The sequence below is a fragment of the Budorcas taxicolor genome, chromosome 6, assembly GCF_023091745.1.
Source record: "Budorcas taxicolor isolate Tak-1 chromosome 6, Takin1.1, whole genome shotgun sequence".
In the NCBI taxonomy this organism is placed as follows: Eukaryota; Metazoa; Chordata; class Mammalia; order Artiodactyla; family Bovidae; genus Budorcas; species Budorcas taxicolor.
In genome coordinates this window covers 115,503,385-115,524,849 of record NC_068915.1, presented here as the reverse complement: position 1 = coordinate 115,524,849, position 21,465 = coordinate 115,503,385, and the positions used below count along the sequence as shown (strand labels likewise).

General features: G+C 55.4%; 2 protein-coding genes across 4 annotated transcripts in view; one reads left to right on the top strand and one right to left on the bottom strand.

The window, feature by feature from the left end:
- Nucleotides 1-62: 62 nt before the first annotated feature.
- Nucleotides 63-15,189, bottom strand: NOP14 (NOP14 nucleolar protein). Its single transcript, XM_052641735.1, has 18 exons — nt 14,823-15,189; nt 12,299-12,433; nt 11,706-11,847; nt 9,665-9,807; nt 9,068-9,202; nt 8,301-8,423; nt 7,256-7,387; nt 6,685-6,952; nt 6,152-6,282; nt 5,577-5,662; nt 4,655-4,790; nt 3,557-3,658; nt 2,981-3,134; nt 2,170-2,329; nt 1,508-1,655; nt 982-1,100; nt 721-876; nt 63-506 (listed from the first exon to the last, which is right to left on the bottom strand). The coding sequence occupies exons 1-18, from the start codon at nt 15,012-15,014 to the stop codon at nt 407-409; spliced, it is 2,562 nt and encodes an 853-aa protein (XP_052497695.1). The 5' UTR covers nt 15,015-15,189; the 3' UTR covers nt 63-406.
- A 472-nt stretch (nt 15,190-15,661) lies between these two features.
- The window catches only part of GRK4 (G protein-coupled receptor kinase 4), a 55,565-nt gene continuing 49,761 nt past the window's right edge, over nt 15,662-21,465 (top strand). For 2 of the 3 annotated variants that reach the window (XR_008199581.1, XM_052641613.1), the window contains exon 1: nt 15,662-15,847. Coding sequence is in view for 1 of the 3 variants with exons in the window: in XM_052641613.1 (XP_052497573.1) it covers nt 15,796-15,847 (52 nt within the window). In the remaining 2 variants the exon portion in view is untranslated. Of the gene's footprint in view, nt 17,516-21,465 lie in introns of all 3 variants that reach the window. The other variant, XR_008199582.1, reaches the window with a different exon arrangement.

Genomic DNA, 21,465 nt, shown 5'->3' with positions numbered 1-21,465 from the left:
CAATCACAGCTGCTGGGTGCCAGGGAAACAGGTGACTTCTTTTCTGACTTCTAAACTGTGTGCAAACTTGTTTCATTGATAACTGAAAATTATGTAACATTATAAATACCACTGCAAATTACACATGGAGGCACGTGTGCCTGATTGACCAGAGACGCTGGCCAGGACCCCGCCGGCCCCAAGCCTTGTGATGGAACTCAGGACTGTCTGGAAACCATGCCCAGGTGTCATGCACAGTTTATCGGCACGCTGCTCCCGTGGAGGCCTGGACCCAGTTCCAAAAGTGCAATTCGTCAGGAGAGGCTTCTTAACAGGAACGAAGTACAGGAGAAAACTCTGGCATTAGAGCCAGCAGCCCCTTGGTGTTCAGTATACAGTATCTCCTTGTCTTTTTATAAAATATAATTTATTTTTTGAACTTCTTCCTCTTCAGAGCCTTCCATTCACCTTCCTGTGTGGCCAGGCTGTTAAAAAGTTGCTTCACTTTTCGTTTTCTTTCCGCATCCCTTAAAAAAAACAAAAGCATCTTTTGATTACTTTTTGGGAAACATCTTGCCCTTTTTCACATCTGAACCAGCAAGTGAGATCCACGTGGGGCCGGTGACTCAGTCCAGGACACATGGAGGACAAGTGAGCGAGACAAACCCCCAGGCTGCCCTCCGCCCCGGCCTGGCCGTGGGGCGCTTGCATCAGGGTTGCGGGAGCGCCCGCCCTGCTTACCGCTCCCTGATCTCCGAGAGCCGCGTGCGGGCCAGGAACTGGCTGTCCTTGCGGATCTCCCTGACGGCGCCTCTGAACTCCCGCTTGTGCTTGTGGATCAGCCTCCGCCGCTCCTGCTCCTCCTTGGTGCTGCCCTGCTTCCTGCCGAACTCCAGGCTGAGGGTGCAGAGGCCGATGCAGGAAGCTGCCCTGGCAGCGGCCCTGGACCCCCTGAACCCCCCCGGACTCCCCAGGCTGGGGTGCTGGGCCCTCGGGACTCACACTTTGACAAGCCGGGGGGTGAACAGTTTCAGCGGCACCGGCTTGCTCTTCTCACAGACCAGCGGCCGATAGTGCCTTGGCTGGCTTTCCATCTCCGTCAGAACGCTCCGGCTCAGCTCCTGCAACGCCGAGAAGCTCACACAGATGGCCCCCCACGGGCCGGCGCTCCACCCTCCCACTGCCCCTTCCCCGAGCCCCTCGGAGCCACGGCAGCCTCAGTGCGCGGCCTGGCGGGACCCCAGGCCCACTGAGACCCATCGAGTGACAGAACTGAGCCTTCCCCCCCCGAGGAGCCTGACAGAGCGGGGCGGCCCATGGGGGGCGCATGACGGGGACTGACCGCACCCACACGCGGGGCGCTCCTGGGCCAGGAGGGCGCCTCTCCCAGCTGCTTGTCGCACAGCAGCAGGCGCAGAACCCGCTGGCCGGGGGCTCTGGCTGTCGGGGGCATGTGGCAAGGGGCGGCCCCCTGGAGCCTCTGAGCGGAAACACCAGCCCGCCCACCCGCACCAAGACCCAGCCTCACCTGGAGCGCAGGAGGGCAGCAGCGGGTGGCCAGGTGCTCCATCAGGAGGGCTCGGAGGGGCCGCGTGATGTCGTGGAAGGAGGGCAGGAGGCCGTAGGTGAGCACACAGCTCCTCACCAGAGCCAGACACACGGCCAGGCAGGACAGCCTGCAGGACGAGAGTGGCCCCAGTCACCCAGAGCCCAGCAGCTCCCCGAAGGTGGAGGCCTCCCCTATGCAGGCTAAGGGCCTCCAGGTCAGACATGTGCCCTGAGCAGCGGCTGCGGGGGACGGCGGGAGCTGAAGACGACATCCTGTGTCCCCGAGCAGGAAGAAGGCTTCGGGACATGCAGTGACAACTGACGAGAGTGGCTCCACCTTGGTTTTTGTTTAAACAGAAGAAAATCAAGTTGAGCAACGCACATACATGGCAGAGACCCAGGAAAACTAACTCACTCACTATGATGGCCGAAGCCCTCATCGTAAATGAGCCTCACTTTGCTGAGCTCATTTGTCGGGTCTAATAGCTTTCTGCGGAACCCTGCGGATTTCCTACAGGTAAACCCAGTGAGCAGTGGTGACGCGGGGCACCTTCACGGTGCTGGGTGCTGTCCGGCTCCGGGCCTGGGCTCTTTTAAAGTCCAGGCTGGTGCCACAGCCCAAAGCCCCGAGCCCGCATGTACCTGGCGTGGTTGGCCTCCGTCTCAGTCTGGGCTTCCAGGCCACCTGCCCACTGGAGGGGGAGGCTTCTCCTCTGCCACGTGGCCACGTCTTCCTCATCAGAAACCAAGAGCAACTCCGAGTTCTTCCCAAGTGCTCTGAAAGGGTGCACCAGAGTGTAACCTGGGTTCCGGGCGGGACAGGGAGAGACGGGCTGAGGTCATGGGCTGCAGGCAGGCTCCGGAGGGCGAGGCCTTCGGGAGTTCCCTGGACAAGCATGCCCTGTGTTTACCACCAGAGACGACGGACAGCTCTGGCAGGGGCACCTGGGCCAAGTCCAAGTGCGGTAGTCCCTGCCCTCGTGGGCACACGGGACTGAGCATCGGAAAGCAGAGGAGGGTGAGGGGCCCCTCAGGAGAGCTGGCTGGGCGGGAGCAGGATGGAGTCTGACCACGTGGAGACAAGTGAAGGGAACGATGAACCGTAACCATCACTCCATCCCCAATACTGCTTCCACTCACGATCCACCCAGAACACCGCGCTCCCGCGTTTCTGGTGCCGAGGCTGCCACCTGGGGGTCCTTTACCGCACTCGGCTCACTTGTGCCACGTGGAGAGAGGCTACTGTGCACAGCACACCCGGTGTGACCCTCACTTCACACAGGGTGTGTGCACACGTCCACACGAGCGGAAAGGCTGCCCTGGACGACAGCGCTTTCGTCTTCTAACTTTCCCACGCTCTGAGCTTTCTACTTTTTTGACTATGAATTACTTCCCAAGCCTTTAAATTTCTGAAGCACCATATACTTGAAAAAGCTCCCTGGAACCAACTCACCTTGGCTCTGCTTGTTTGGAGTTGCCATGTGAAGAATCCCAGCGAGAAAATTGATGAGCTCAGGAATGAACCTCTGGGACAGAGCCACGTAGTCCAGGAACACACAGCACACGAAGAGCCCCTTGACCACGTCCTGCAGTGACTGCACAGGGCACTGGGGACGGGCGCAGGGCTGGTCAGGAACGTTCTGGAACACCTGCTGGCAGGCACCCAGCTTCCCCGGGGCTGTGGACTCCGCAGTGGAGCAGAGGCGGACAAGAGGCCCCGGAGACGGGGCTCTGTGACCACGAGGTCCACCGCTCGTGGGGAACCAGTTATAACCCCCACAGTAAGCGGGCACCGACCACACGCCCACTGAGGAGAAGGCACAGTTTGGACTCTTAAAGCCAACAGGGGCCTGACGGGATGCCATGCCACTGTCCTCTGGGGGCGCGCCCCATCACCCTGTCTGGAGGGGCCCTGGCAGTGGTACTGCCGGCCTGCTGTGCTCACAGGCCCTGGCAGGTGAGTTTTGTTCAGTCACAGCCCTTGCACAGTCCAAGGGGGGCGGGCTCCGACGGGGACGGCCTGACGCACCTTGGTGAGCAGCTGGCTCAAGCACAGCAGCGCAGGCGTGACGACCGGGTGCCAGAAGTCAGAGGTCGGGAACAACATCCCAGCGATCTTCAAGTAAATGAGCTGGAGAGGAAGGCCACCACCCAGATCAGAGGAGGGACGCACAGGACAGCCTGTTGTGCACCTCCATGCTGATCAGAAGCAGACCCCCACCCGCTGGGGACAGTGACCCATGCTGCCAGGACACTAACCCCAGACAGGCGGGAAGCAGAGGCTGACACCCCAGGCCCTAAACAGCATCCTGTCACCTCGCCACCAACCAGTCGGCAGAAAGGCCACGAGCTGGTCACACAGCCGCGACCCTCACCTCAAAGCTGCCTTTAAACCCCTCCCCGGAAGCCCGTCGGGAGTCTGGGTCTTTTGCGCGCGAGCGGCCTGCCCTGTCCGGCTCCTGCGGTGAAGGCTGTGCCGTCATCCCCGGCGCCCACGCCCGCGCCCGCTCCTGGCTCTGTGAGCGCAGGGCAAGCGTGGGCCCAGTTTGGTTCAGTGACATCAACTGAACCCTCACACCAGCCTATGGGCCACGGAGCACTGCCGCCACGGAGCACTGCCGCCACGGCTCCCGCCCGCAGCGGGGAGGCCCGGCCCCCTGCAGGAAGCCACGGACGCCGGCTCAGGCCCCTGCTTGAGGAGCCTGTTAACCACCAACACAAAGCCTGGACTCGCGGGTTCCTGCCAGTGGCCGTTAGCTCATTTTCAACACAGACAGCAAACACTGAGATAACTGAGCAGGATCCCTCCAGTGAGCAGACAGGATCACAGCCTTGGAGCGTGTGAAACATCAGAAACCTCAGAGCGGTCAAAGGTCACCGACAGGAGCAACCTGCCCACGGGTTCATCCTCACGTGTGAATGGCTCTGTTCACAGAGAAAGCAAAGCAGGAACTCTGTCGCCAAGCACATGGCAGCTCGCTGTTAACAGTCAGCACTCTTCCCAGGTCTGGTCCTGTGCGATCCCCGGATGGCCCTAGAGGCTCTGGGCAGACACCCCCTCGAAGCCCCCACCCCTCCATGCCAGGACGCCACACGGGACAGCCGATGTCCGCAAGCCCCCGCTCACCACGTCCAGGCCCGGGAAGGCTGCCCGGCCTGTGGTCTCAACGGTCCCTTCCATCTCGTGCATGGCATCTCGGAGGACAAATTTCACAGCATCACTTGCAGACTCAGGAAACATCTGGCAAAGGTTATACAATGGCCTGTTAATCAGAAACACAGGTCAGGGAGGATGTCTGCAGGGAACAAAAATGAGAAACCCCACGTTCACCATTCTGCTGTGGTGTCAGCTGCCTACTGAGCTGGAGCCGGAAGCCCTGACTCTTGCACCTGGCAGGCCGTCCTGGTGGTCCAGGAACTTTTCCAATTGTGTTTGCGATAATCTGGACTCATTTTCACCTTTCCCTAGAATCCTGGTTGTAACTTTCCAGCAGTAGTGGCAGAGTGAGCCGTCTGTACGAGTTACAGCCCGGGGAGCACGTCCCATGCGTCCTGAACCCATGGACGCCTCACCAGCTCTCCTGGGGGCAGAGGCTGGCATGGGGGAGGGTGTGCAGCCCAGGCCGGCCTGGGGTGTCTGCTCTCACCACCCCCCGCCTCCCGACTCAGCACCCTGCCCACTGCATCTTCTTCCAGCCAACAGGGCCCCGGAGCCAGTGGCTCTGCCTGCAGGGGCCCTTTTGCACAGGGTGTAGCCCCAGCCCGGAGCCTCCACGGAGGCAGGAGCAGACAGCGAACAGATGAGCCATCAAATACTCCGAACAAACCTGAAGGGGCGCAACTGTCACGGGTCCATTTGTTCGCCCTTTAAAAAGCCCCCCTCCCCAGGGCGGTGGGGGAGCACGCAGGCGGGACCAAGGGGCGGAGCTCGCCACGGGTGCGCGGCCAAGGCGGCATCCGCGACGCCGAAGCCACTGTAAGGCTTCACTAAATGGCACAGAACTTGTTCAACTCGGCCCCCGGTTCCAGATAACCCCATTTCCACTCACACGACCAGCCTGTCAATGACGTCGAGGTCTGGGGGGTTGCTTGCAGCCAGGTCTCCGATGTATTCCAGAAGGAAGCCGAACAGTTTCTGCAGGAACAGGGTAGGTCAGCGCTCAGGGCGAGCCTGGAGAGAGCCCCACCCAGGACACCCGCCCCCGCACCCCTAAACGGCTGGGGGTGCCGAGTGCCACAGGGATGGGTGTGTGATGCGAGGCAGGCTGCAAGACGGGGAGTGTAGGGCCCGGGTGTGGCTCCCTCGGCCGGGAGGCGACACCACACTCCTGGAAGGAGAATGGGAGCGGCCCCGCTGCAGTCAGCGCGAGGTGTTACTGGGAGAGGACAGGCGCACGCCCAGCACCCACTCCCCGGACCCTCACGCGGGGCGGACTCGCGGTGGGCAGTGCTGGGGCTCCCCTCACACCCCCGGGCCTGCCACGGACCCGGAGCCGACACCCATCCAGGCCTGCCCCCACGGAAAGCAGCCAGCTGCGAACACGGTGAGTGCTTGGTGGCCGCTGGTGCCACGGCTGCCAGGCCTCTGCCCGCTCCCAGCGCCACAGGGGAACAGCCTACGTACTTCCAGCTTCGCTTTGTTCCCCACTGCGAGGCTGGGGTGGTTGCATTTCTGAATTCTCTCCACAACCAAAAGCTGGTCTTCCGTCGATTTTCCGGACAGTAAAGACTTCAGTTCCTCGCAGGATTCGGGAACTATCAAAATAACAAACAAAAAGTACAAAACACGCCCCACACTTAACTTGCATAATGAGAACTACGCACATTTCTGGTAACACAAACGTGAATACTGAACACAAACTCAGTAGCAGGACTTCGTTCGCTTCCCCCACAGAGACAGTTCTGCCCGTGTCATAGAAACCCTCGTCTTGTGTGATCATCACGAGTTCCGACAGATCCCCCCGGCAGCCCTGGGGTCAGGCCCAGGGGACACTGCGGAGAAGGATGACTGAGTCTGTCTGTGAGCCAGGCCGGTGCAGATGGGCAGAGTGGGCGTGTGGGGGTTGGCCCCGCCCCCGCTGCTAACACGGCCCAGCCGGGCCAGCCTCGCCAGGTCCCCTTGCTACTCGGAAACCTCGACGCCAGGGGTTTGCCGACCTGCGAAGGTGTAGGGCAGCTGGGCCCTGGCCGCCACCCGGTCGTCCCTTGGCAGCCGCTCTCCGGGGCTTGGACGCCGACCCCCCTGGGGCCGCTCGTGTGTGTCCTCGCTCTCGGCGTCAGACTCCAGGTCCGAGTGGCCGTCTGGGCTGTCGCTGTCCTCCGGGCCCCCCTCGCTCCAGCCTTCGCCCTCCTCCTCTTCGTCCTCTCCACTCTCCCCGCCACTGGCGTCCCCACTTGGCTCCTCCTCGACGTTCATCTTTCCATCCTGCAAATGGAGCGCAGACACCAGACACGTTGGTCCTCTGGGACAGCGGCCATCACGGCTGTGGCCGCGTCCGAGGGCCAGGGGCCTGGGGGCACCGGGCCTCTCCCACCCTCTCGAGGCTGCTGCACGTCCTGGGGCTCAAGGCCTGGGACCCGCACTCTGCGGTCCCTGCCACCAGGACTCTGGGCAGAGAAGCTAGCTGTTTCTAGAAAGACAGTTCCCGTCTGTGGTAAAGCTATTATGTGAGAAACCAGAAAATCTGCCACTTTAAATGAAAACCAGGAAAGAAAGCAAACACCTCACTTTGTAAGAAAGCAAGCGCCGGTCATCTCTGTCCAGCACGAAGCCGTCGTGCAGGTCGTCAGCCGACAGGTGCTTTGGTCTCTTGCTGTGCGCATCCTCCTCTCTCCCGAGCATCCTCCGGAGCCTCTCAGCCTGAGCAGGAGGAGGGTCGCCGCTGAGCGCACGCCGGGCAGGAATACCAGCTGCCCGGCAGCCCCAGCCTCGCAGCTGCGTCAGGCCTGCCCTCTGCTTTCTGTCTTCAGCCAGACAGGGAGGCCCTCAGCATGCATCGTATGGAACACTTATTCAACAAAAATAAAAACTAGTATTTCAGCAGAAATATGTTCTGGTCACAAGGAAGGAAAAACCATGTTAGACTGAGGTTTCTCTGGCCAAGTGACACCGGCCAATCGGAGTGAACTTCACTCGCCGCCAGACCCCAGGAGAGGAACTCGACACCCTGTGCTGAGGCCTGAAACCGGTGGCCCGGCCCTGTCTCCATCTGAGCACAGGCAGCGGACGCCGCAGGCAGCCCCCAGCAGGGGCAGGAATGTCCAGAAGCGCGGGAGCACGCCTCTATTTCGTGTTTGTTCATAACATACGGAAAATTTAAAAAACTTTTAAGAGAAAAACGTGAGACAGGAGTGCACTCTATCGCCAGCAGCTGTTTTAAGGTAAATTAATTAGGGAAAAATGTCATTTTTGTTATATTGAGTATTATCTGCTTTTTTTTTTTTGCTTATAGTCAAAAATATAGTAGAACAGTATTTTAGGGCTTCCCTCACAGCTAAGTTGGTAAAGAATCTGCCTGTAGTGCAGGGGGTCAGAAGATCCCTGGAGGAGGGCATGGCAACCCACCCCAGTATTCTTGCCTGGAGAATCCCACGGACAGAGGAGCCTGGCAGGCTACAGTCCACGGGGTCAGCCCATGGGGTCACAAGAGTCGGACTTATCAACTAAACCATCACCCTCATCACCACAGTAAACAAACAGAAACTTTTCCACAGGCCATAAAGAGCCCACGGATAAAAGGCTTCCCAGGGCGGCACCCCAGCCCCGCCAGTACCTCCAGGCGGCTGAGGCGCTCCTGCTCCTCCCTGGCCAGCTCCTCCTCCGTTTTCATCCTGCTAGAGGGCTGCGCTTTCATTTCAAAGCCGAGCTCACGAACCATCACGTCGTATGCATCAGGCTAGGACAGACAGAAGAGCTTTCTTAATAGAAAAGACTTGCGTGACTAGCTCTCCACACGTGCTGGTCATGGCTGGTCGCTGTTGTGGAAGAGGCCAAACCGTCCTGAGTCTTCTGCTTGTGTGACAGACTGGTCCTGGTCAGGCTTGGCAGACACTTCCGGGCCATATACAAAAATTCTTCTCCAAACACATCTGCTTTAAGAAAACTAACCCTTGCCCATTTAGGCTTTAAGCCCCCAAACAGGGTCTTGGGGAAAGAACAGTGAGGTCGACGCACAGATGTGCAGACGGCCACAGGGGAGGCTGGTGAAATACTACTATTTCTTAGAAACCAGTGACTTGAAGACTGCAGCTTTTTCAACACCTTAGACTAAAATTCGGATACCACCTGAAGGTCTTCCCCCACCCCAAGTCTTCCTAATACCAAGAAACCACCATTTTCTTCAGCGTCATTTTTCTGGAGTAAATATTGAAATAGCTTTCACTCTACTTCCACCCCAATGGAACACACATCAGCTGCCTCAATGTCAAAGTTCAACAAGATGCTCAGGTCCTAGCAAGGAGAGCAGATGCCTGGCTCCCCCTTGTCTGTGGACGAAGTGCATGGCTCGAGGCCAGGCCGAGTGAGACGTGTCCACCCCACCTTGGGCTTCTCCTTTCCGCCTCCACTCTCAGACTTGGGCGTCTTGCGGGCCAGGAGAGCCTGGATTTCTTTCCAGTCTTGGTCTAGCTTCTCTGTGAGCTCAAGGGCATCTTCCCGTTGAGCCTGTCTCTCCCTCTGGGGAAAAAGCACAGGTGGAACACACCCCATTACTGTTGGTGTCCAGGCCCCACTGGACAACCGCTCAGCCAACACCCACCTTGCCGACTCAAAGAGACCATGAGAAAGGAGCCTCTCAGGAGCCCACCAGGCAGAACCAAGTCCCCGCTGGGAGGCTGCTCCTCCGGGTGTTCTGAGCAGTCGCCAAAGCAGTGATGCTATGCGACTCCTGATACGCACCAAACCCAACTCAATACACACATCCCCCCGCCCCAAATCAAACTCCCAACCACAAGAAACCATCAGGGTACCTGCCCGATGGCGCTAACACGCATCCTGCGCTCCTAGTCCAGTGAACGCTTTCATTACATTCACAGATAGTTTTAATACAACCTAAAACCGCCCAGCGAAGAAAGGCTGGGGGCGTCCCAGCGGCGAGTCCCAAGGCGGAGCTGCCCTGGCACGACGGCAGCTGCTCACCTTCTCCTGCTTGGACCTGGCGATGAGCTCCTCAATCAGCTCCCTGCGGGACTTGGGTGGCTCCTCGCCCTCGCCAGGCTGCTGGGCGGCCTTCCCAGGGAGTGGCCCGCCTCCGCCTCCAAAGTGCGTCGCAGTCAGCTCGGCTGCAGACGGAGCAGAGAAGCCCGTGAAGCCCAGGCCCACCCAGAAGTGGGTTTTGCAGCCGCTCTGCCAGTGTTTCTCTGAGCTCGGTCCTGAGAACCCATTCCACGTTCAAGAGGAAATTCTCACTGGGCAGTCACTGAGATCACAGGTACAGCGGAGCTTAAACCAGATGAGCCCCTCTGAGAAAGCCCAGAGGCACAAGAATGGGTCAGTGACTGACTGATTCCCTGCTTCCCAGAATGCTCTGCACATTGTAACGGGTCAGTGACGGACTGATTCCTCTGCTTCCCAGAATGCTCTGCACATTAGAATGGGTCAGTGACTGGCTGACTCCCTGCTCCCAAGAATGCTCTGCACATTAGAACAGGTCAGTGACTGGCTGACTCCCTGCTTCCCAGAATGCTCTGCACATTAGAACGGGTCAGTGACTGGCTGACTCCCTGCTTCCCAGAATGCTCTGCACATTAGAACGGGTCAGTGACTGGCTGACTCCCTGCTTCCCAGAATGCTCTGCACATTAGAAACCACTGTCATGTAGTGCTCGACTAACTCAAGATTGTTCACAATGTTTTCTGAAAATAAAAATTTACAAACATTCACTAACAAGGTGCTAGGACATAAAGATCCCAGAAAGGATTCTCAAAGGAAAAATAAAATCTGTTGGTGCACTTAGTACAGGATTTAATTAGAAAATTCGAGTTGACTTTTAAGATGAAATTCTCCTAAGCAAGGAGAACACGTATTATGTAGTTGAACAAAACAGAACGTTTCCTAATGGTTCATTTTTAAAGGTACAGTAAATATATTTTTAGAAGTTAACAGGATTTCCTTGTATAAGTTACTTAGATTTTGAGGAGCTCATTATAAAAACCAGAGGACAGGAAACCTTGAAGGAACAGCTGAGTCTCCAGGACCAACACCTGGAGCTGGACTCTCGCTTTCCCCATCCACCTGTCACCAAAGCTCCTTGCAGCAACACGGCGGGGGCTGCGGACTATGCGGCCAAAGGTCATGCCGGCAAACGTACGGGTACCTTCACTCACCGTGAGGTGAGTGTGCGTCAACAGTGCAGCGTGCACAAGAGCTCTGAACAACAGAAGGTGCAAAACGAAAGGCTCTGGGGATGAACTATGTGCCTCTCTCAACCACAGAGCCTCAGCAGTCGTGCCCACCTCCTGGTGTTGCGGATGACCCACGGGCCGCCCTCATTCCCAGGCCTCCTGCCCCCGCATCACCCACAAACCAAAAGGCAGTCATGGGTTTAATGTGTTGGCTTTCCACACACCAGAAAGCAGCAGCTTTTCTGAAGATGCCGAACAGAGGATATTTTAATCTACAAGGGTGCAAACTAACGACACGACCCTGACCTTATAAAAGGGCCCAGATGATCAGACCTGAGCTGATTCGTAACTCAGCTCAGCTGCATGTCAGTGTTAACTCAGCTCAACGTATATCTCCTTCATTACTCCTGTAAACAAGCAGCTCAACGTTCCTTTCCCACAAAACTGCCACAATTGGTTCTGGAGTAACCGAAGCCTAAGAACTAGATAAACACTGTCCCGGAACACACCTGGGCAGAACCGATGACTCAGTGGTAGCAAAGCAGAGTGGGTTTGCACAGAAATGCTGTCCAGGGATCAGCAAGGTGGGTTTTACCTACAACTGCTGCTTGGGTCAGACAATCTCCCCAATTCTCTGAGCTCATGGGTGAAATGAGCCTGGGGTAAAGTTCGAACAAGAGAAAGGAAACGGAAGTGCCATCTCAGCTTACAGAAGTCTGTGTATCTTACGGACACATACACCTCTTGAAAGGTCTGTAGCTGCGTTATCTCGGTGTCTGGGCAGGAATGGCAGGAAGAGCGTCCATGAGCAGAGCTCCCGGGGGCCCGGGCCTCACCTGACAGCGTTCCCCGGTCCTCAGCGTCGCTGTCACTATCGACAATGTCATTGTGCTTTTCGATATCCGCCAAAGACTGGCCGTAATGAGTTAATTCTTCATCTTCATTTAGGTTGTAGATGCTTTTTTTTTCATGTTGTCGCTAACAAGATAGAAAAAAAGTCCATCTCCTAAAATTTCCACATCCATTTAAAGTTTTAAAAAAATTACTTTTTCCATTTTTGTGCAATGTGTCAATGTAGCTTTAAGATGATTCTGGGTCATTTAAGCAATGATTCAGATAGAAACAGAACCTACAGAAGGTAAATAAATCAACCGGCCCGTCTAAGGCGCTGGGAAATCGCACTAGGACCTCGCTACCACACCTGGACCCCCTCCAGGATGCATCACTGCTGTGCGCTCTGGCTGAGGCAGCTCTCTGCCCAGCTGGTGTGTGCAGAAGGCTGCTTCCCCTTGGGGCCAGCCAGGCGAGCCGCCCCACTCATGGTTCCCCGCTGTCACCCACAGAAGTATAACTGAACGAGGGGGACTGGCCGCCTCCTCCTGACTTCCGGGCAAGGAGATGGGAGGGGACCCTCCCCCGTCTCCCCTACCTGCTGCTCCAGAGCAAACCTCTTCATCATCTTCTCCTCCGGGGTGATGCTGCTGTTGTACTCCCCAAAGCGTTTATCTCGGAACACGCTGGACTTATCCCTTTCCTTGTACTCCTTCAGCAGAGTCTGGGTGCGCTGCAAAGCAGATCACAGAACTGTCTCTCACTGGTCCTGGCAACTCTGAGCTCTGATGACTTGGCAATCTGGGTCCCCAGAAGGGAGACACTTCCACAAGGGGACACACTGATGGTTCTAATGAACTGGAAGACACCATTTTTTATGCCTCAGGCCACTGAAACTAACAGTCCAAGAAAGGCCAATCTATCGGCTACAAAAACTGATCTCAATTACTGAGGGGAAACTGCCAGACAATGGAGTCAAGAGGAGGTCAGGGACCCGGGGGATCCTCTGGGGAGTGCTGGTGCCTCGTGCCTAACACCAAAGGTTATAGCGAACCAGCAGCAACCAGAAAAGAGCAGAACAATCGAGCGCTCAGAGGCCACTCTGCCAAGTGAAGCAGCCGGACGAGCTGAGGTTGTAGCTGGCAGAAAGAGAAGCCAGGGAACCAGGAGCTGAGACGCTGTTTATGTCACCACCACCGATTACAGAGACTGCAGCAGCCTGTCCTTGGCTGGTTATGTTCATATACATGCCAGTATCTGTATATGTGGTCAACAGGGAGGCCTGGTGTGCTGTGATTCATGGGGTCGCAAAGAGTCGGACACGACTGAGCGACTGAACTGAACTGAACGCTAAAATCTGTGTGTGTGCTGTTGCTTCAGTGACATCTGACTCTCTGAGACCCCATGGAGTGCAGCCCGCCAGGCTCCTCTGTCCATGGGATTCTCAAGACAAGAGTACTGGAATGGGTTGCCACTTCCTCCTCCATGGGAAGGGAAGATCCTCGATCAAACCCGCGTCTGCTGCACTGCAAACAGATTCGTTACTGCTGAGCTCCCAAACCAAAGCTCGCAGTGCTTTCTGGGTCATTCGTGGACACGCATGTGTTGCCCAGGAGGTGGAGACAAGAGTGAGGGCTTGGAATCCCACCGCGGCACCGCCTCCCAGTGCAGACTCTGGGAGGTGCCCACGGCCTCATCTGAAAAGGAGAGAATGGCAGTCCCTACCTCAGTCTCCTAAGGAGAAAACAGGAGACTGAGGCTGAAGGGGGGAAGACACACCTGTCTGCTCTGGAGCTCCTGCTGCCCGCCCTGCCCCAGCCTGCCCGGCGCTGTGTGGTGGGGGCGTGGCAGAGTAGCCCGCCCTGAGGGGTGGTGGGGGCGCGGCGGAGTCAGCTCTGAGACTGTCTTGTCTTCCACTACTGCCAGTTCCTTCAAGTGAGGATGATGTTTGATTCCATTCAAAGATCAGCCGGATCGCACACTGGGACAGCACAGCTTATGAGCCCATGAAGACAGGCTCAGGGGTCACTCCACCTTTACCCCTTCACCTGCCAGAACAGAGACTAAGCAAGAGTGCTCAGTGGCGTGTAAAGCGTTCCCAGGTGTTTGAACCCAGGGCACACCCTAGCCCTTACCAGATGTATGACTGTAGGAAATTTCCCTACCTTAATTTTTTCACTAACCTACTAATGTCTCCTCCTCAGGATGACAATAAATAGTTGAAAGCACCCAATGAGCATGTCTCAGAAGCTACATAGAGATTGCCAGCAGAATGGAATCTGAAAGTACAGAATAGTCTGGGACCGTAAGCACAAGAAAAGGGATGGCTGTGAGGTCTTCCAAAAAAGGTTAGCATTTCAGTTACCTTGCAAAGGACAAAGTCATGTGCTGCAAAAGTGAAGTCGCTCAGTTGTGCTGACTCTTTGAGACCCCATGGACTGTAGCCCACCAGGCTCCTCGGTCCATGCGATTTTCCAGGCAAGAGTACAGGAGTGGGCTGCCATTTCCTTCTCCAGAGGATCTTCCCAACCCGGGGATCGCACCCGTGTCTCCCGCATTGCAGGCGGATTATTTTACCGTCGGAGCCCACCAGGGAAACCCTATGTTGCACTCCTTCACCAAACATCTACTGAGCAGCCTGTGTAACCCCTTATCCTTAAATCAGCAGAGCTCAGCCTCGAGGAAGGCGGGTAAGAGGGCCCCACGGCGACCAGGGCGGCACAGAAGTGATTAGCTATGCCAGAAGGGGCTGGACCTGTGCGCTGGGGCTCCAAGGAGCGACAGCGGTTCTGCAGGGCGATGTCGTCCCATCACACGCAGAAGCAGAGGCAAGAGGATGCACACAGTCCAGCCGACGCACGACACACACACACGGCGTCTAACTGCGCCAGGCTGTCCTGAGGACTCTCTCAGGGGACGCGTCCCACCCTTCCAGCCGCCCGCCCAGGAGCCAGGTACCATTGGCCCATCCTATGTACAGAAGGGTGCCAGCACCGTCGCCCGCGCGCTGCCGCAGTGGGTGGGGAGAGCAGGGCCGCGCGGCTGGTCCGGGCCGGCAGGCAGGGCAAGGGACCCCTCGGAGGACGCCCCCCCGCCCCCGGGGGGCCCGGCTCCCCGCTGACCTTCTGGAGGGCCCGCGCGCGCGACACCCCGGGCAGGCCCACGTCGTGGCGCGTCTTCCTGCCCAGAACCTGGAACTTCTGCCGGTTTACTTTCACCTCGAATGGGTTGGGGTTCGGCCTCGCCCGGCCCCCCCGCGCGCCCGCCGGGGCCGCAGAGGCCTTCCCGCGCGCGGCGGACCTGGCCTTCCCCATGGCGACACACCCCGCACCTCAGGGTGCGGACGAGCAGGAGAAGGCGGCAGCGGCTCAGGCTCCCTCAGCAGACACGTGCGGCGGGGCAGCCGGAGCCAGCCGCGCGCATCTCGCGGTAACTGAGCCAGCGAGAAGTAGGAACTTTGGGTAAAATACTGCCGCGCCCCCGCGCAGCCTTCTCGCCCACAGGCCGAGCGACTACAACTCCCAGCAGGCGGCGCCCGCGCCCCGCCGCCTCCGCCCCGCGCGGGGCCTTCTGGGAGCGGTCGTGGCCCGCGAGGCGCCGCCCCCGCCTCAGGGCGCTGTGGCTCCCTGGTCTGAAGAGCCGTTGGCGGGAAGCCGGCCGCTGTGCGAGTAGGCGGCGGCGGCGGCGGCGGTGCCCCGGCCAGTGAGCCGCTCTCAGGGCGATGGGGCCGGCAGCCTGGGCCACGGCGCGGCGGCGGTGACCGCGGGGAGCCGGCCCTCCAGCTCCGCGGCCGCAGCCCCCGGCCCCGGAGGCGAGGCGGCCGGGCGCCCTCAGCGTACGAAGCAGCGGCGTCGTCGAAAGCGGACCCAGAGGCGGCGGCGAGCGTGGTGGCCGTGGCCGTGGCCGTGGCCGGGTCCGTGGCAGAAGCAGCAGCAGCAGGTGCAGGGGCGGCGGCCCAGGGCGGGACCCGACGCGGAGTCGGGCGGGCGATGCTCGGGGGCCGCCCCGCGGCCGGTCCGCGCCTTGCCCCCGCCTCCTCCCGCCGAGAGAGCCAGGCGACGGCGGCGAAGACGACGACGACGGCGGCGGTCATCTATGGAGCTCGAGAACTTCTTGGCCAACACGATGCTGCTGAGAGCGCGCCAAGGTGGGTGCACAGCGGCGCCCCGACCCCGCTCGAGTCCTGAGCCCGTGCAGCCCCAGCCCTGCCGCGAACACCGACACTGCCGCGGCCCCCGGATCTTCCGCGGAATGGCGACCCCCGGGCCCGCGCAGCCTCACTCTCTGGAGTGCGCGGTCGGCGAGTGGTCAGCCCTGGCACCTAGCGCCTAAGCTGCTCCGTCGCCTTTCGGCGCCGCCTCAGGACCCGAGTGAAGGAAGCGCGCGCGCTGCTCCAGTTCTGCACTTGCTCCCCTGTCCTGCCCTCCTTCCGGAACCTCGGGACGCAGTGTGGCTTCAGCCTCGGGCGATCAGTGCGATCTGTCCCCAAGAGAGGAGGCCAGACCAGCCAGTAAAGCCGGCGGCAAAGAACCGTGTCTTTGTGGTTTTCAAAGGACCACCGGAGAGAATCCCGTGAACCACCCTGGGAGGCCGTTGCCTTAAGTGTGTCTTCTTGTCTGTCTAGTCGCTCAGTCCGACTCTTGCGACCCGGTGGACTGTAGCCCGGCAGGCTCCTCTGTCCATGAGATTTCCCAGGCAAGAATATTGGAGCAGGGGACTGTTCACATCTCTTCTTGGATTTGAGGTTTGATGGTGTCCAGACTTGTGTAGAGTGGGTTTTAGCCCGGCTTAGGGAGAGATTGAACACATTAGGAAGAATTCATGCTGGTCGCAATGTAGAAGCAGCAGTTGGGCCCACCTTTCCACTTGCTGACCCCGGGAGTATAGTTCTCTGTGGAGGTGACCCCTCTGCTGCTCCTGGAGAGATGGGAGGGCTGGCGGCAGAGCCCACCCATAGTTCCTCAGCCCCTTCGCTCTTAGGGCTTTGGTGTGGGGTCAGTCGCGTCATCTTTGTGCCGGCAACAGAGTTAAGTGCCCACCGGAGGATGTGTGTTTAATACAATCTGGAAGAAGTATTTTGTTCTCTGTCTCCCAGGGCTTCAAAGTTCCAGTCCTGGGTGCACATGTTGGCTAAGTGGAATTCTTGGTGACTTGTGATGCTGCTGAGAAGCATCAATCAGTTCATCTTGTGATTAGAGTAGTGCTTAACATTGTGTAAGGGAAGTTAAGCTGGAATATCAGACTTGGGGAGTTCTCTTTTTAAGCCACCTCCTTCCCATTTCAAGAGGAAAGATCTTGATTAAAATGTGCATGGTTTTTCACACCTTGGAGACTGCATCAGAAACACTATGCAGGAATTTCTCGAAGTCACAGTGAGTGATGCAGAGAATTAGCCACTGAAGTTAGGGGTTACACGGAGGGATTCTGATTTCAGACGTAGTGAACTTTTATTATGTAAAGTGTTTGCTGTATTAGGAGTTGAAAATCAAGACCTCAGTACTTCTGTGTGCTCACCGGAATCCCTCTGAGTAGAAGAACTGAGGACGGGTACGAAGAAGCCGGGTCCTACTTTGCTGTTCAGGCCCTGGAGGGTCCTTAGAGTAAGACAGGGCATTGATTGTCCTCTGGCGCCCCTCACTCTGAACTCAGCACTGATCGTAGAAGTGGATCATCCTCCGTGGAAATCAGATCTGACTGAGGCTGAACCTGTTTTCTTTCTGCTCTGCTTTTGTGTCTGGGTATAATGTCTGAATAGAGAATATTGTACCAAACAGACTGCCTTACAGTGCTGTAGAGCTTCGGTAAGGAGGAGCATGTAAGTATTCTATAAATGCTAACTAACATAAAACCACTGTTTTCTGCCATAAAGCCTAGGACCACGTTGATAATTGCTTAAGGAAGTTTTAAAGTTTATTCCCTCAACTATTGTGGTATTATAACTCTTACGAGGTGTACCCCCAAGTCAGCAGGGAGTGTTTACTCCTGTGTTAAAGGAGTCATTATATCAGTGTGGTTAATGCTTAGAGAAGTTGAATCGGAAATGTCAGAAAGATGTGAATATTAAGTGCTGCATTTGGTTATGATTTAGGGTTGTTTACCCAAGTTGTAAACTGTTTATTTGCTTTAGGAGCTTGTAGTGTATTTCTCAGAAAGTACCTTCTTGGACACTTGTCTGTTCATGGTTACTTACCCCTCAGTCAATTTCTCTGGCTCCATATTAGGAAATTAACTTTTGAAACGAGTGGACAGAGCCCACAGTCATATGTTGGCCCTGGGAACTGCAGTGTTGTCAGTCCAGTCATTTCTTAGATTTATTTCAAGTAAAATCAATCTCGTTTTTTTTGGCCTCAGGTTTGTTCAGATCTTTTCTCCTTTTTCAGGAATGTCGGCAGATGATGTCTCATTGAAAAAAATTGTGTGTATGTCACTATGCCAGGCACACCTTAAGGAAGTATGAAATCATATTATTCGTAAAGTAAAATACAAAACTCACCGCTTCTTTTGAAACTCAGCATTTTTTTCCCCGTGCAGTACATTTGTGAAGCAACTTATGACCTTTAATTGTTTTGAATGAGAAGCTGAAATTGTTTTACATCATGCTTTTAGGAGACTAACTCCATTTTGTCTCTTAAAGAAATTAACCTTATAAACACGCAGGGAGGAGGATATGATATGAACATTAAACGTAGGTTTTGGTCTTGTGTACAGGAGTTGGTGATGGACAGGGAGGCCTGGAGTGCTGCAGTCCATGGGGTCGCAAAAAGTCAGACACAGCTGAGCAACTGAACTCAACTGAACTGATAGCAATTCTATTGAGGTTTCAGGTTGTAGTTTTATCTAAAGGTTTGTATACCTTTTATCATTAATGCTATCTTGCTGAAGCTTCCTCATCAGGGTTTTTGGTTGTAGGGAGTTTCTGTAAGTAGCTTATATACCTTTCAATTGGTTTGGACATGCTCTTGTATGCTTACTGTTCAAGCTTTTTGTGCAGCAGGCCCTTCTTATTTTCGTTTGGTTCTTTCCTCCTTTCGGGGTCCACTTTACCTTCATCCTTCTTGTCCGTGTCGCTGATCTTCCAACTTAGAGGCACTCTCTGCCCTCTGGGAATCTGGAACTTGGAGTTCACAGCACAGGGTAGCCAGTGATTCTCGGCTAAATTGTCATCTGTTGTAAGGACAGGACAGAACTCTTTTATTGTTTATCCCTTTCTGTGCTGGCCATATAATTGGCACTTAGTCGACAGTTGGAGATTAAGGGGGTCAATTTGGTAATTTCAAAAAAGAGAAGGTGAAATTTGTGCTGAAAACGAAAGGACTGGCTTGATACGGAGGGCTTAAGGCATGTTCAGGTTTGACTGCAGAGCCTGATGGTTGATAACTGAGAAGAGCTAGCGTTTGTGAGGGTTTGCAGCATCCAGGCAGCGCGCTCAGTTCTCTCTGGGCGCTACCCCTGCTCGGCCCACACCTCATTCTCCTGTTCTGCAGAGCTGGGACTTGGAACAGTCCTACTTCACGGTGTTGGCGGGAGGGCTGCATGGATTAATGTGGTAGAGTGCTTGGTGCTTAAAAAGTGCTCAGTAAATAATCATGGTGGTTGTGGTTGTAGGTTTGTTATGTCCAGAACCTTGATGATGAGCTGACACATTGCAGCTGTGATCATTTAGTTGACCTTGAACCTGGCTGCTTGTCTCATTCTTCAGCGTTCTCTTCCTGAGTCCCCACGTACAGGAGGTCCTTGAATCTCATTTATTCTTGAGCTTCATTATTTGTCTATTTCATTTTTTGTTTGTGTCTTCTCCCAGTACCCCCTTAGATGGTTCTCTACACCTCTTAAGTTGACTGAGGGCAGTGGTTTCCTAGCTGGTCTCTACTTTCAGAGTTTTTTCTCTTTTATAATCCCCAGGGCTGCTAGAACACTCTTTCTAAAACACAGAGCTGTTTTCTTTAATAATGTCCTGTTTAAAATTTGGCCCTGGAGCTTCATCCCAAGTCAGGTCCAAATGCCTTAGTTCATCATGGCCCAGAGGGTCCTGCCTGACCACTGGCCTGCTCTCCTCTCCTTGTGCGTAGCAGCCTGGGCCACACCAGTTCATGCCCCTGGGCTTTTACTCCTGCCTGGCAAAGCCGTCTTCCTTCCTGTTCCAGGAAGCTATTCTGGGACACGGCCAAGGCTCTCCAGAAGGCATGGTCGCTCCACCCCTGCAGCCCTGCTGTGCCCAGGAGAAGCTCTCGCTGCGCTGGCGCCTGGGCAGCTGTGGGCGCCCTCTGGTGTGCCGCCGGCGCCCAGCACTGTGCTCTCCTCTGCAAATGCCAAACGCTGGCTGCGGACAGAAGAGCGCGCCTCAGACACCCCTCAGCACTGGCAAGAGCCAGAAAGTGCGATTTCACAGTAGGCTGTCTTTTTAGACTGGCAGTCTGGAAATAGGGACCGAAACCTGAGATTTTGTTCAACTTTGGGGCATCAGTTGACCCCATACTTGGAAATGCTAAGTCTAGTACTGGAAGGTTTATAGTACCTTTATTCATAATCGCCTCAAACTGGAAATAACCTTTCAACCCAAAGGGTATCAGTAAGAGAATGGATGAGCAAGCCGTGAAACTCAGCAATACTGCGCTGCCTTAGAAACGAGAACTGCTGACACGTGCAACAGCTGGGCATGTGTTGAGGGGAAGAGCAGAGAATCCTCCATGATTGCCTGAGCTTGAAGAGAAATCGATTAATCCATGGTCAGCACAGTGCAAGTGGCGATTGCCTGGAGGAAGGGGAGGGGCTGGCACAGTAGAGGCAGGTGGGAGCTTTGGGGGACGATGAGCACGCCCTGTTTATTGGTCCGGGTGGTAATTGCATGCACACATACATTCATAGAAATTCATCAAGCAAGATTCTTATGATTAGTGCATATTATTGTGCAAATTATATCTGGTAATTACCATTAGCAACCTAATAAATTCTAGTACCTTAGATTTTAAAAATATAATTCTCTAATACCCACTTTATGTCTTGGTGTCTACCAACTGTGAGACAACATCCGCTGGATCATGGAAAAGCAAGAGAGTTCCAGAAAAACATCTATTTCTGCTTTATTGATTATGCCAGAGCCTTTGACTGTGTGGATCACAATAAACTGTGGAAAATTCTGAAAGAGATGGGCATACCAGACCACCTGATCTGCCTCTTGAGAAACCTATATGCAGGTCAGGAAGCAACAGTTAGAACTGGACACGGAACAACAGACTGGTTCCAAATAGGAAAAGGAGTACGTCAAGGCTGTATATTGTCACCCTGCTTATTTAACTTCTATGCAGAGTACATCATGAGAAACGCTGGGCTGAAGGAAGCACAAGCTGGAATCAAGATTGCCGGGAGAAATATCAATAACCTCAGATATGCAGATGACACCACCCTTACAACAGAAAGTGAAGAAGAACTAAAGAGCCTCCTGATGAAAGTGAACGAAGAGAGTGAAAAAGTTAGCTTAAAGCTCAACATTCAGAAAACTAAGATCATGGCATCTGGTCCCATCACTTCATGGGAAATAGATGGGGAAACAGTGGAAACAGTGTCAGACTTTATTTTATTGGGCTCCAGAATCACTGCAGATGGTGATTGCAGCCATGAAATTAAAAGACGCTTACTCCTTGGAAGGAAAGTTATGACCAACCTAGATAGCATATTAAAAAGCAGAGACATTACTTTGCCAACAAAGGTCCGTCTAGTCAAGGCTATGGTTTTTCCTGTGGTCATGTACGGATGTGAGAGTTGGAC

Excerpts from the sequence above, each read along its gene's own strand:
- NOP14 (XM_052641735.1), bottom strand. The coding sequence starts at position 15,014 with ATGGGGAAGGCCAGGTCCGCCGCGCGCGGGAAGGCCTCTGCGGCCCCG. Across the intron at positions 6,953-7,255 it reads GGCGCTTGCTTTCTTACAAA|GATGGAAAGATGAACGTCGA; the intron begins GTGAGGTGTTTG and ends CTCCATTTGCAG. Across the intron at positions 877-981 it reads ACCCCCCGGCTTGTCAAAGT|CCTGGAGTTCGGCAGGAAGC; the intron begins GTGAGTCCCGAG and ends CTGCACCCTCAG.